This window comes from Arachis hypogaea, chromosome 9 (assembly GCF_003086295.3).
Source record: "Arachis hypogaea cultivar Tifrunner chromosome 9, arahy.Tifrunner.gnm2.J5K5, whole genome shotgun sequence".
NCBI lineage: Eukaryota > Viridiplantae > Streptophyta > Magnoliopsida > Fabales > Fabaceae > Arachis > Arachis hypogaea.
This window is the reverse complement of record NC_092044.1, coordinates 27,699,305-27,711,353: the sequence shown is the minus strand read 5'-3', so window position 1 is coordinate 27,711,353 and position 12,049 is coordinate 27,699,305. Positions and strand designations below refer to the sequence as shown.

General features: G+C 37.6%; 3 protein-coding genes and 1 non-coding gene across 4 annotated transcripts; 3 read left to right on the top strand and 1 right to left on the bottom strand.

The window, feature by feature from the left end:
- Nucleotides 1–5,109: 5,109 nt before the first annotated feature.
- Nucleotides 5,110–6,858, top strand: LOC112710763 (uncharacterized). Its single transcript, XM_025763166.3, has 3 exons — nucleotides 5,110–5,393; nucleotides 6,061–6,286; nucleotides 6,391–6,858. The coding sequence occupies exons 1-3, from the start codon at nucleotides 5,250–5,252 to the stop codon at nucleotides 6,504–6,506; spliced, it is 486 nt and encodes a 161-aa protein (XP_025618951.1). The 5' UTR covers nucleotides 5,110–5,249; the 3' UTR covers nucleotides 6,507–6,858.
- LOC112710762 (pentatricopeptide repeat-containing protein At1g09190) lies at nucleotides 6,701–9,299 on the bottom strand. Its single transcript, XM_025763164.3, has 2 exons — nucleotides 8,745–9,299; nucleotides 6,701–8,615 (listed from the first exon to the last, which is right to left on the bottom strand). The coding sequence occupies exons 1-2, from the start codon at nucleotides 9,138–9,140 to the stop codon at nucleotides 7,557–7,559; spliced, it is 1,455 nt and encodes a 484-aa protein (XP_025618949.1). The 5' UTR covers nucleotides 9,141–9,299; the 3' UTR covers nucleotides 6,701–7,556.
- A 31-nt stretch (nucleotides 9,300–9,330) lies between these two features.
- TRNAP-CGG (transfer RNA proline (anticodon CGG)) lies at nucleotides 9,331–9,402 on the top strand. The gene has a single exon. It is a non-coding gene; the product is annotated as a tRNA-Pro (tRNA).
- Nucleotides 9,403–10,823: 1,421 nt separating this feature from the next.
- LOC112709049 (uncharacterized) lies at nucleotides 10,824–11,375 on the top strand. Its single transcript, XM_025760950.1, has 2 exons — nucleotides 10,824–11,072; nucleotides 11,133–11,375. The coding sequence occupies exons 1-2, from the start codon at nucleotides 10,824–10,826 to the stop codon at nucleotides 11,373–11,375; spliced, it is 492 nt and encodes a 163-aa protein (XP_025616735.1).
- Nucleotides 11,376–12,049: the final 674 nt, after the last annotated feature.

The window sequence follows — 12,049 nt, the reverse complement described above, 5'->3', positions numbered from 1 at the left end:
TGTGTCTGTGGCATTTATGTATCCGGTGGTAATACTGGAAAACAAAGTGCTTAGGGCCACGGCCAAGACTCATAAGTAGCTGTGTTCAAGACTCAACATACTTAACTAGGAGAATCAATTAACACTATCTGAACTCTGAGTTCCAAGAGAAGCCAATCATTCTAAACTTCAAAGGATGAAGTGAGATGCCAAAACTGTTCAGAAACAAAAAAGCTATAAGTCCCGCTCATCTAATTAGAACTAATATTCATTGATATTTTGGAATTTATAGTATATTCTCTTCTTTTTATCCTATTTAATTTTCAGTTGCTTGGAGACAAGCAACAATTTAAGTTTGGTGTTGTGATGAGCGGATAATTTATACGCTTTTTGGCATTGTTTTTAGGTAATTTTTAGTATGATCTAGTTACTTTTAGGGATGTTTTCATTGGTTTTTATGCTAAATTCACATTTCTGGACTTTACTATGAGTTTGTGTGTTTTTCTGTGATTTTAGGTAATTTCTGGCTGAAATTGAGGGACCTGAGCAAAACTCTGATAGGAGGCTGACAAAGGACTGCTGATGCTGTTGGAATCTGACCTCCCTGCACTCAAAATGGATTTTCTGGAGCTACAGAACTCCAAATGGAGCGCTTTCAATGGCGTTGGATAGTAGACATCCAGAGCTTTCCATCAATATATAATAGTCCATACTTTATTCGTAATTAGACAACGTAAACTGGCGCTCAACGCCAGTTTCATGCTGCATTCTGGAGTCAAACGCCAGAAACACATCACGAACCAGAGTTGAACACCCAAAACATGTTACAAATTGGCGTTCAACTCCAAGAGAAGCCTCAGCTCGTGGATAGATCAAGCTCAGCCCAAGCACACACCAAGTGGGTCCCGAAAGTGGATTTATGCATCAATTACTTACTTCTATAAACCCTAGTAGCTAGTCTAGTATAAATAGGATAGTTTACTATTGTATTAGACATCTTTGATCAGTTTATGCGATCTTAGACATTGGGGGCTGGCCATTCGGCCATTCCTGAACCTTCATCACTTATGTATTTTCAACGGTGGAGTTTCTACACACCATAGATTAAGGGTGTGGAGCTCTGCTGTACCTCAAGTTTCAATGCAATTACTACTATTTTCTATCCAATTCGATTTATTCCTGTTCTAAGATATTCGTTGCACTTCAACTTGATGAATGTGATGATCCGTGACACTCATCATCATTCTCACCTATGAACGCGCGTGACTGACAACCACTTCCGTTCTACCTTAGACCGGGCGTATATCTCTTGGATTCCTTGATCAGAATCTTTGTGGTATAAGCTAGAATTGATGGCGGCATTCATGGGAATCCGGAAAGTCTAACCTTGTCTGTGGTATTCCGAGTAGGATTTCGGGATTGAATGACTGTGACGAGCTTCAAACTCCTGAAGCTTGGGCGTTAGTGACAGACGCAAAAGAATCAAGGGATTCTATTCCAACCTGATTGAGAACCGACAGATGATTAGCCGTGCTGTGACAGAGCATTTGGACCTTTTTCACTGAGAGGATGGGATGTAGCCATTGACAACATTGATGCCCTACATACAGCTTGCCATGGAAAGGATTAAGAAGGATTGGATGAAAGCAGCAGGAAAGCAGAGATTCGGAAGGAACACAGCACCTCCATGCACCTATCCGAAATTCCCACCATTGGATTACATGAGTAACTTTATCTTTACTTTCTGTTTATTTTTATTAATCATATTTAAACCAATAATCTCTTGAATTAGTTAAATCCGCCTGACTGGGATTTACAAGATGACCATAGCTTACTTCATACCAACAATCTCTGTGGGATCGACCCTTACTCACGTAAGGTATTACTTGGACGACCCAGTACACTTGCTGGTTATTTGTGCGGAGTTGTGACAAAGTAAGATTCACGTTTGAGAGCACCAAGTCTTTGGAGCCATTGTTGATGATCACAATTTCGTGCACCAATAACACAAACGAAGCCCAAAAGAAAACAAAGCTAAAGAAATCAAACGGGTTGCCTTATGGATATCCGATCCAAGCCTGTTAGTAACAAATCCCTCCAATTTGCTCTCACATGAAAAGCAACATTCACTTTTGTGCTTTGGTCAGAAATCAGAAAAAATGAGAGAGAGAGAGCTTTTTCCCTAAACTATTCACAGTAGAAGAAAGAAAGAGAAGGTTAGACAAGAAAGGTTGAGGTCAAATCAGTAAAATCAAACGAAATCAAGCTTAGGTAAAGGTTAAAGGTAAACCATTTTCTTATACATGCATATCAGTTTCTTCTCTTCTTTCCAACTGCTGTGTATCTACGGTCACAAGTGAGTCTTGGAGACCAAGTAGCTTCTCAATGGCCAAGATCTGGGTTTACCATTGAGGATATCTATTTTATGCTTTCCTGTGGCTTTCGGTCAACAAGAGAATGTTAGAAGTAAAGTCCTTAATTTGAGTGAAAACGGGAGAAAGTGAACGGTTGGGTTAGTAAAGCACAAGGCTCAAGAAGTTGATCTAGGAAGAAGAACCCAGCAACATTCAAGGAGATACAAAAGAAGATCTCACACCATTTAGAAGCCAAGGAGAGATAACCAGAGTTTGGTGAGTTGTGTTCTGAGAAGAGTTTCCTGAAGAAGTTCCTCTACTTGGACAATGCTTTCTTTCAAAGAAGCATTCAGCCAAAAATGAAGAACTGAATTAGAGACATGCAAATCTGGTTTATCACATAGCAAAGAGGCTGTTGAAGAATCAATCTCCTTCATGTTTTTTACAGATTGTAATTTACTTTTCAATATTTATCTTTCTGTAATTTCTTGAGGTAAAAGGCTGAATGAGATAGTCATTGAAAAAGTCTAAGAGTGAAAAAAGGCAGAGAGATACACATGAGTGAAAAGCCAAGAGTTATTTTCAGATTTCTTTAGGTAAATCTGTGTCTTGTATCTAGTACCAGTGATGTACCCCTTTCTTAGTTGGGTGAGCACTAAGAATGAAGAGTTAGGTATTAGCATAGCCAATGTCAAGTTAGGTTAAAACTTGAGTTTGAGAGGATTGTGTCAATCCTGTGAAATTGGTGTATGTAATACTTTAACTATAGTGAAAATTTCACCACTGTTGTGGTAGAGACTGGATGTAGGTTGCATAGCACAAGGCAACCGAATCAGGATACATGATGGTGTTAGCTTTTCTCTTCTCTGCTCTGTTCTGTTTTCTGATATTTATGAGATAAAAATAAATTGTATCATAAATTTCCGCTGCTGAGTTCAAACAGAATCAGAATTGAAAGCTTGCTTTAAAGAGTTAAGTTGTTAAAAGTAAAGAAAGGCAGAGATTCAACCTCCCTTCTCTAAACCTACTACAACCTTCACATGCATATGAAAAAGGAAAAAGGAGGCTGAGTTCACTAAGTGTGGGTTGGATTGGGTTAGGTCTTAAGTCTAAAGTAAGCCCGATTTGATCGGTTTGGTCTGTTAATCTGATTTTAGACTAAAATTTTTAAAATTAGTCTTAATATTCGTATTTTAATATTTTTACCTCATTAGATTAATAAAATTTAATTCTCTAATTTATTTAATATAATTTATTAACTAATTATTCATTAATTATATAGAATTTACAAACATTAGTATTCTCCTTTCACGGCATTGCTAGCTCCTTAGCCAAACAAACTAGCTCCACAAAAAAAAAAAAACATTACCAAAACCTTCTTCCTTTAACACTCATTCGGTCATTCCACAATCAAAGTATTCTTTTTAGTTTCATAGAAAAATAATACTTTGAAAGAATGGAGTCTATTAACTCCTTTAATATTGGAAACCGTCAGAAATTTTTTTAAATCCGGACAATTTTCACATGAGCATCTTCATATTTTTCCAGGTGCCAATTATTCGGTGGCATCCTCTCCTTTTTCAATAACAACCAAATTCTCTTGATATTGTATTTTAGTATTAGAACTATGACTTGAGAAAACTGAATTCCTTTCAAATCCCTTGATATGCTTGTAGTAGATGCCTTCCTAACCAACTGCTTCATATTCTGTTTTCTTATACTCTTGTTTTCTTCTTTCTTCTTTGTAGCAGTAAAACAAAATGATGCACAAGCATTAGCAGGTTGTTTCGAGACTACTACAACTCCCTTGCTTTTCCTTATTTCCTCCGATTCTCCTTGAGTAACAGCAATAGTCTTAACAATGCTATTTTCTTTTGCTAGTAGCTTTCTCTACCCACTTTGAACCTCATCTTCATCACTTTTATAGACATTGTGAGTTTCTTTTTTCAACTAACAGACTAGCAACCTCCATATTAAAAATTAAAAAAATGAGCCATGTTTAACAATGACAACCATTATTATCGTCTCCAGAAATATACAGGTACATCGGAATAAGCCATATTTACAAGAATTTTTTTAAAAATGCGGGATTGAAAAAAATTAAAGAGAATTTGCCGCGGCGAACTCTTTAATTTTTATAGAGTTCATCAGGGGTGTGGCAAACTTATTCTAAAAAAATTATATTTGAGGAATTAAAGTTGAAAAATGATTTTGGAAAAAATATGAATTTTTTTTGTATTTCTGAAAAAAAAAAACCCTTGAGTTATAGGTCTATGATATTTTATTATCGCTGCCTGCTATCTTTAACAATCTCTTTAGTGGTTTTGTTAAATTAAAAAATATATAAGTAAATAATTATTTTAAAAAAATATTTGATTTTGATGGTCTTATTAATCTAATATATATGATATTTATATTTTTTTAAAAAAATTGATGTTGGAGTATGCTATTTCCAAACTAATGTGAAAATAATAAAAAATTCATAAATACTAAAAATACTAAATAAATAAGATGTTCTTTACATTTTTAATTAAGAGATCTCCTGTTCAATTTTTATATAATAGTCAAACTTGATAAATTATGTAGGACACGCATCAAAGCTCTGTTAGATGGAGTTTTGGTGAAAATTACGTAGTTTCGTTTTGCGCTTTCTCTATCAGTGAAATTTTCCTTTCATCTGTTACAGATACAAACTGCTGATATTTGTTAACCAACCTCTTTCGTGTTCTTCCCCTTTACATTATTAATTAAACTTTCGTGTATGGTGACCGAACTATGTACATAGCATTTTCTTCACTCTGTCTTGATCATACAAGTCAAGCAAAAGAGTAATCAAACACCAACGTCATCATATTCATATTAATTAGTTCAAGCCCTTCATGCACCAGAATCTGTTGCTGCACGATTATTGTTATCATGGCATTAGCACTGATGTTGAAGGTAAAAAATGTGTTCATTTTTGTTGCTTTGCTTTTCATTGCAATGTTTTGCTGCTTCTCAGATGGGGAGCTGCAGGAGCAAAGCATAGCAAAGGTCTTGTCGTGCTTCGAAAATAACCGTGTAAGTAACAAATATTTTATTTTATTGCATTTCTTGGAAAGAAGCATGTGGCTGCTAAATGTTAAGATTGTTATGCTAATTTCTTCTTCGATAGAAAATTGTAAACCTCCCTGGTTTATTAATTGGCTTTCAAATTGATAGGAAAATATATAATTATGTACTTTATGATAGCCATAGGTATCTTGTAACCTTAAAAAGAAAATCTTAGTCTTATACCTAATCTCCCTTCTCCAACTATCGGAAAAAAAATCTTAAGGGAAAATCTATCTAAAATACTTTCTAAGCTAATTCATATTTGATATCACCTGTCAAATAGTAAACTTTTTTTTACGGGTGTAATTCATACTATTCTTAAGGTATTTATAATAATTTTTGAAGGTGGCATCAAACGTTGCATTATAACATTAGGTGGACATTAAGCATAGGAACATTATGGGTAATTCTGGTAATTAGTAAAACACTTATTTAATTATCATCAAATCACATTTATAGTTAAATATTCATAACAATGGATGGTAGTTAAAATATATAGTAGTGTTTATATAGATTAAAGTATGAATAAAACAAAACACTATATGTTTGGTCATTTTATTAATCAGCAGTCTCTCTTCCTTTCTAACATGTTCCTTTTCCATTTCTTTTGATCATTGATTTGAAATTTTCACAGATTTATTCTCAGTGCAATGAAGCATATAGATTAAACCCATCTGGGAATATTAACATACCACTGCAGGCCACTGATTCTTTCTGCAGTGGACCATGCCTTTCTGAAACACGGTTAGTACTTAATTGCATCAATGACATGCTATCTAATTTTGTATTCTACAACAAAGCCACCGCACAACAGATGAGAAATGCCCTGGATGCTGGCTGCAGCTTTTCTAGAGAAAGAGGTCAACACTAGTTATTTTCAGCAGCTTGAACTTATTTTCTTCTTTTTTTCATCATTTTATCTCATTATTTCTGCTTCAATAAAATGTAGTATATGTATGTGTAGGGAACTTCAATTTGGGAGACTACATTAGGCAAGAGACAAATAATGCTTGCAAGTTTCCAACATTGATCAGATTCTATCTCTTCATCCTGTGGCCAGTAGTGGTTCATGTTATGTGAGATGTTGCACTAGCATCTAGAAATATTCAAAAATGCTATTTGCATAATAAAATCAGCCACGAATGTATTTGTGTGTAAATACATGTGTGGTTTAATTTATTTTCAATATGTATTTGTATTCTAGTATGTATTTTATACTGATAGCTTACTTTAGGGGCTGATTTTGGTGTGCTCATACCAGAGTCGGAAATATAGGTGCACTTTGGACTTTTATAATTTACAACCAAATAGTGATAGGTTTCTTGTAATATGCATGGCTTTGCCATAAATAATGGTGTACCTCTAAGATAAAGTATTTAGTTTTAGCACATTAATTTCTAAATGGCATGAATACATAAACATTATATATGAACATAGTGGAAGAAAACAAATAGTCAAAAAATTAAAATGTAAACACGTTTCATATGTTGTGCTCCTTTCTTCACACACAAATATTCAGGCCTTCAGATTCTCTTGAAACTACAAGGGCATCCTTCTACTGAAAAAGAACTGATTGTGGATCAAATTCCATGATATGATATCGAATCGTGTGCGCTCTAGTCTTGAACATGAACAAACAACTCTTCAGCTATTCCGTCTTTTGTGGTGGCGATGTTCAAACCACCGGTGCCTCTCTTATTGTTGGCAATCATTTGATGGGGTTGTCTCAATTGAACTTAATTGCAATTTTGGCATATTCTCTGATGCAAATTGAGAATACTTGGTGTCGATTGATCTAAGTAGCCGGTGTCGATTGATCTAAGTAGCCAAACACACCTAGTTAGTATCCAGCTCAGTCAAGAGGGCAATGTTTGAAGGAATGACTTTCTATTTTGTCAGACCTCCTACAATCAACTCAAACAAAACAGATTGGATATTTGATCAGGAATCACTCCTGTAACAGGATAGCACTCTAATTGTTCTTTTAGAATACTCAAACAAGATTTGTGCCATCCTTTAATGCCCATGCATTACTTGTTTCAGTAAACATAGTGCACCATATTCCTTCTGTAGGTGGCAACTCAGTGGCAAAGTCATTTCTCAACAAAACCCGGATTCCTGCAATGCAAACTACCCGGTTGCACTCTGCCCCTGAACTTTCTTGACACCACCACCCCTCATCAACATTCTCACTTTCTCAACCTCATCCCACCTCCCTTCCTCTGCATAAATATTGGACAACAACACATAATTCCCAGAGTTCCATGGTTCAAGCCTAACGAGCTCTTTCGCCGCAATTTCGGCAACTTCCCTATCACCATGAGTGCGGCAGGCACTGAGCAAAGCGCCCCATAAAGCAGCACTTGGTTTCATTGGCATGCTGCTAATCAACTCATGAGCTTCCCTCACATTCCCACACCGTCCAAGAAGATCAATAACACAACCATAATGCTCTGGCTTTGGTGAAAGCTGAAACTTTTGGCTCATAGAAGCAAACAGCTCCCGTCCTCTATCAACCAAACCAGAATGAGCACAACAAGCTAACACCCCAACAAAAGTGGAATCTGTAGGGGCCACTCCTTCTCCTCCCATTTCATCAAACAGGCCAACCCCTGCTTCACCCTCTCCATTATAAGCCAAACCGGATATCATAACGTTCCAAGAAACTACGTTCTTCTTAGTCATCCCATTGAAAATGCTCCACGCAGCACTTAGATTACCACACTTGCAATAAAAATCCGCAAGCGAATTTCCCACAGCAACCACATTTTTAAGGAATCCCTTGTCATTTGCATAAGAATGTATCCATTCCCCAACATCCATTGCTCCCATTCTAGCACTAACCGGCAGCACAGCCACCAATGTAGCATCATCCGGCTCAAGTCCCTCGTCCAACATCTTCCGAAATAGCTCAAGAGCTTCCTCATCTTTCTTCCCCTGTGCCATCGAAGCGATCATGAGGTTCCACGAAACAATGCTGCGTTCCTTCATCTGCCAAAAAAGTTTCAACCCCTTATCCAAGTCACCAGCCTCGCAGAACCCGCGAACCATCAGGTTCCAAACGACAACATCCCTGTGGCGCATTTCATCAAACAACTTCTCAGCGTCCTCCATTTTACGACAATTCGCATACAGTTCTACCATCCCAACACGAACAGATCCATGACGTGCAAACCCAAGCGCCTCAACCTATAACAGCATGAAAACACGTGAGTTTAGTTAGTTAGTTAGTTAGAGTAGTTGATCAAATTAATTGCAACATTTTAAGCCATGTGCTTTACTCGTCAATTTCTTATTATTAACAATCTGTTTAAAGACCTGCGCATGAATGCACCGACCGAGGAAATAGTCACGGAGGTTGGATGCGGCCTTGAGGAGCGGCGCGTAAGTGTACTCGTCGGGGACCATGGCGCGTGACCTCATGAGGGAGAAGAGGTGGAACGAGTGTTGAAACGGTGCGCGTAGGGAATACCCCTTGATCATGGCATTGAAGAGGAGGATGCTGGGGCAACGCGCCTGGATGAAGACGCGCTGCGCGTAGGGCATGTTGTTGAGGGAGGCGCAGACGAGGACGAAGTGGGAGAGGATCTGGTTGGAGTGGTGGAGGTTGTGGCGGAGGAATTGCGCGTGGATTTCGGTGAGGTGGGTGCGCGTGGTGTGGCCGTGCAGGAGACGCAGGATTTTGCGCTCTATTTCAATGCATCCCCTACTCATCTTGCATTAAAGTGTTTACTCTTGACGGTTACTCCTATAAACTAGGTTTGTTATGGTTTCTGCACTCGCTAGTCTTCTTCAATAAGCTTCATTAAGGGATGTTGATAGTGCTATCAGTTGAGGCTGCAGAGGATGTTGGAATTTAGAGCTTACGAAGATGAAGGGAATTCATGTTCGTTTCGGCATTTAAGGGTGTTTGGTCTAGTGGTACGATTCTCGCTTCGGGTGCGAGAGGTCCCGAGTTCGATTCTCGGAACACCCCCTTCTTTTATGTGTGGTATGTATGTAACGTATGACTAAATTATACAAATAGATGGGTGCTTTTAAAGCTTTTCCTTCGAGAATTTTTTCTAATATAAAATAAAAATTAATTAATTTCTGAAACAAGATTTTTTAATTATATATTTTGAAATACGATTTATTTTTTTGATAATTAAAGTAAGTTTGTTGCACCTCGGCGAACTCTATATAAATTATGGAGTTCGTCACATTCCAGCGAACTCTATGTTACGTTTCCAAAATAAAAGCATGTCTATTAGAGAACGGATCAGAGAACCATAATTTCATTGTCCACTTTCGTTTTCATTGTTGACATTTTTTTCTACAATGTCAAGGAATTCATTATTCATTACGATGATGAAATAGTTTATGATGAAGAAGGTTCTATCGTGTTTAAATCGGAGCAACTAATAATTACCTATATGACACCGGAAGTCAACAGTCTAACAGCGTTGAAGAATCTGATATTACATTCTGTCGGACAGCAAGAAGCAAAAAGGTGAAGAAAATTTACTACAGATATTCGATCGAAGTAAATGCCAGTTTATTTTATAAAAGGTATATTACATTTGTCTTGTCTATGTTGCTAGTATATTTATTAGACCACGGTTGTGAGAAATATTTCTATTATTTTGAATTAGGTATCGTTTACGTGACGATGAGGACGTACGGCTTATAAGCTCGTGGTACAATCGATGGACAAATGTTTATATGTTGAAATTATTCGGGTTTCTCGTTGTGGCCGAGGATCATCTGCAGATACTGTCGATAATAGTCCATTGAGTGGAGCTATTAGACGAACTATCAGAAAGACGATGGTGGATTTAAATATGCCACCTGAAGGTAGTCAAGAGGGGTCTAATGTTGAAGTTCATAATGTTAACTTAATGATGACAATGTTGAAAGTCATGAGGGTTCTGCTATCAAAGATCCGATGATTGATTAGTATGAAGTTAACCCTGATGATGGAGACGATGCTGATGAAGAACCACCCGAAATTTCTGATGATGGTGACGAGGAAAAAGAGATGAACTACTATGGTGACACACAAATCGCTCTGACACAGCCTGTCATTTCTCGACCATATGACCAGCCGGATCATTTCACGAGGTTGAATCTCGATGCAATGACTTCCAATTGGTCGTTTACTCAAGGAGGCCCTGAAGAATATCCAAACAACAAGTTTGAGGTTGGACAACAATTTAAGAACAAGGAAGAAGTTATATTGGCATCAGGAGGACTGCGGAGTACAAAATAGTAGAGAGTGACCAGTTGAGGTATAATTCACAGTGTATCCAGTTTGGGCCCCGTTATAATTGGAGCATACTCATATCATGTTGTCGAAAGCAAGAAAAGTGGGAGGTAAGGAGATACACTGGTCCTCATACTTGCATGCAAACATCGATGGGACAAGACCATCGTAGGTTGGATTCGAAGGTGATTGCTCAACACATTTTCATGATGGTCAAAGTCGATCCAACAATCAGCATCAGGGTTTTGCAAGGAGGTGTGGATAATCCACTTTGGTTACAAGGCGTCCTACAGAAAGGCTTTCAACACAGAGAGTCATTGCTAGAATATATGGCAATTGGGAGGAGTTATACAATGAGCTTCCTCGTCGGTTATTTGCTATGTAGAATGAATCTTGCAGATGTATAAGATTTATTTTATTATGGTTATTCGCTATTAAACAATTCATCCATGTACAATAAGCTAACTGAAAATGTGTCTTTAGGAACTTGGGTGCAACTAGTAACACAGCCTTGGCCTGGTTCTGCCGACACAATCATGTTTAATCGGGTTTTTTGGACGTTTCCATCGTGTGTTGAGGCTTTCAAGCATTACAAGCCACTTATTTTCATTGATGGCACCCACTTATATGGTAAATACGGTGGGACCTTGCTGATGGCCATAGCTCAAGATGGCAACTCAAGACTTGTCGTCACGTCCTTATAGCTTGCTCTCATGCAAGACTTGATTGGAGGCGATTTGTACATCCTGTGTACCGCATGGAGTCGATCTTCAATATTTATAGATCAAAGTTTCGACTGATAGGGTATGAGGATGATTGGCGTCATATGACGGGCCCTGTATTTGGCTCCGTCAGCTCTAGGATTCGTAACAACATGGATGACGTTGAGCATAACGGGGAGAAGAGGTGCAGATTGTATCGCCAAAGCGGTCACACGCGGAGGACATGTACCGCTCTTGATGGTGGAAGGGTATCGTCTAGTCAACGTTAGTTATAGGTGTTGTTTTCATCTAAATATATGATTGTAATCTTTCTTTAAAGTATTATATTTCGTTAGAAAAGTTGTTTACAAAAGACTTGTTTGAATTTGAAAATTAACACAATGATATTAAATATTATAAAAGTCAAATACTGTCATCATTTACTAGTTGTATATATTTTTTTTCAAGAAACTTACTTTTCATACGTTACAAAAGCATACAATAATCATAAAGACACAGAACCTACTAGCCCCGATGGTGGACGAAATTGTGATAAAAGAGTTTCAGGCACTGGTAGAGAAGCTCACAACTCCGTTCAACTAACCAGCAAGTGTACTGGGTCGTCCAAGTAATAAACCTTACGTGAGTAAGGGTCGATCCCACAGAGATTGTTGGTA

What these genes read in the sequence shown, in the direction of transcription:
- LOC112710763 (XM_025763166.3), top strand. Translation starts at nt 5,250, where the DNA reads ATGGCATTAGCACTGATGTTGAAGGTAAAAAATGTGTTCATTTTTGTT. An exon ending in CGTGCTTCGAAAATAACCGT is followed by an intron (nt 5,394 to 6,060) that starts GTAAGTAACAAA and finishes AAATTTTCACAG; the next exon opens with ATTTATTCTCAGTGCAATGA. An exon ending in CAGCTTTTCTAGAGAAAGAG is followed by an intron (nt 6,287 to 6,390) that starts GTCAACACTAGT and finishes ATGTATGTGTAG; the next exon opens with GGAACTTCAATTTGGGAGAC.
- LOC112710762 (XM_025763164.3), bottom strand. Translation starts at nt 9,140, where the DNA reads ATGAGTAGGGGATGCATTGAAATAGAGCGCAAAATCCTGCGTCTCCTG. An exon ending in GTCGGTGCATTCATGCGCAG is followed by an intron (nt 8,616 to 8,744) that starts GTCTTTAAACAG and finishes ATGCTGTTATAG; the next exon opens with GTTGAGGCGCTTGGGTTTGC.
- LOC112709049 (XM_025760950.1), top strand. Translation starts at nt 10,824, where the DNA reads ATGGGACAAGACCATCGTAGGTTGGATTCGAAGGTGATTGCTCAACAC. An exon ending in GTAGAATGAATCTTGCAGAT is followed by an intron (nt 11,073 to 11,132) that starts GTATAAGATTTA and finishes ATGTACAATAAG; the next exon opens with CTAACTGAAAATGTGTCTTT.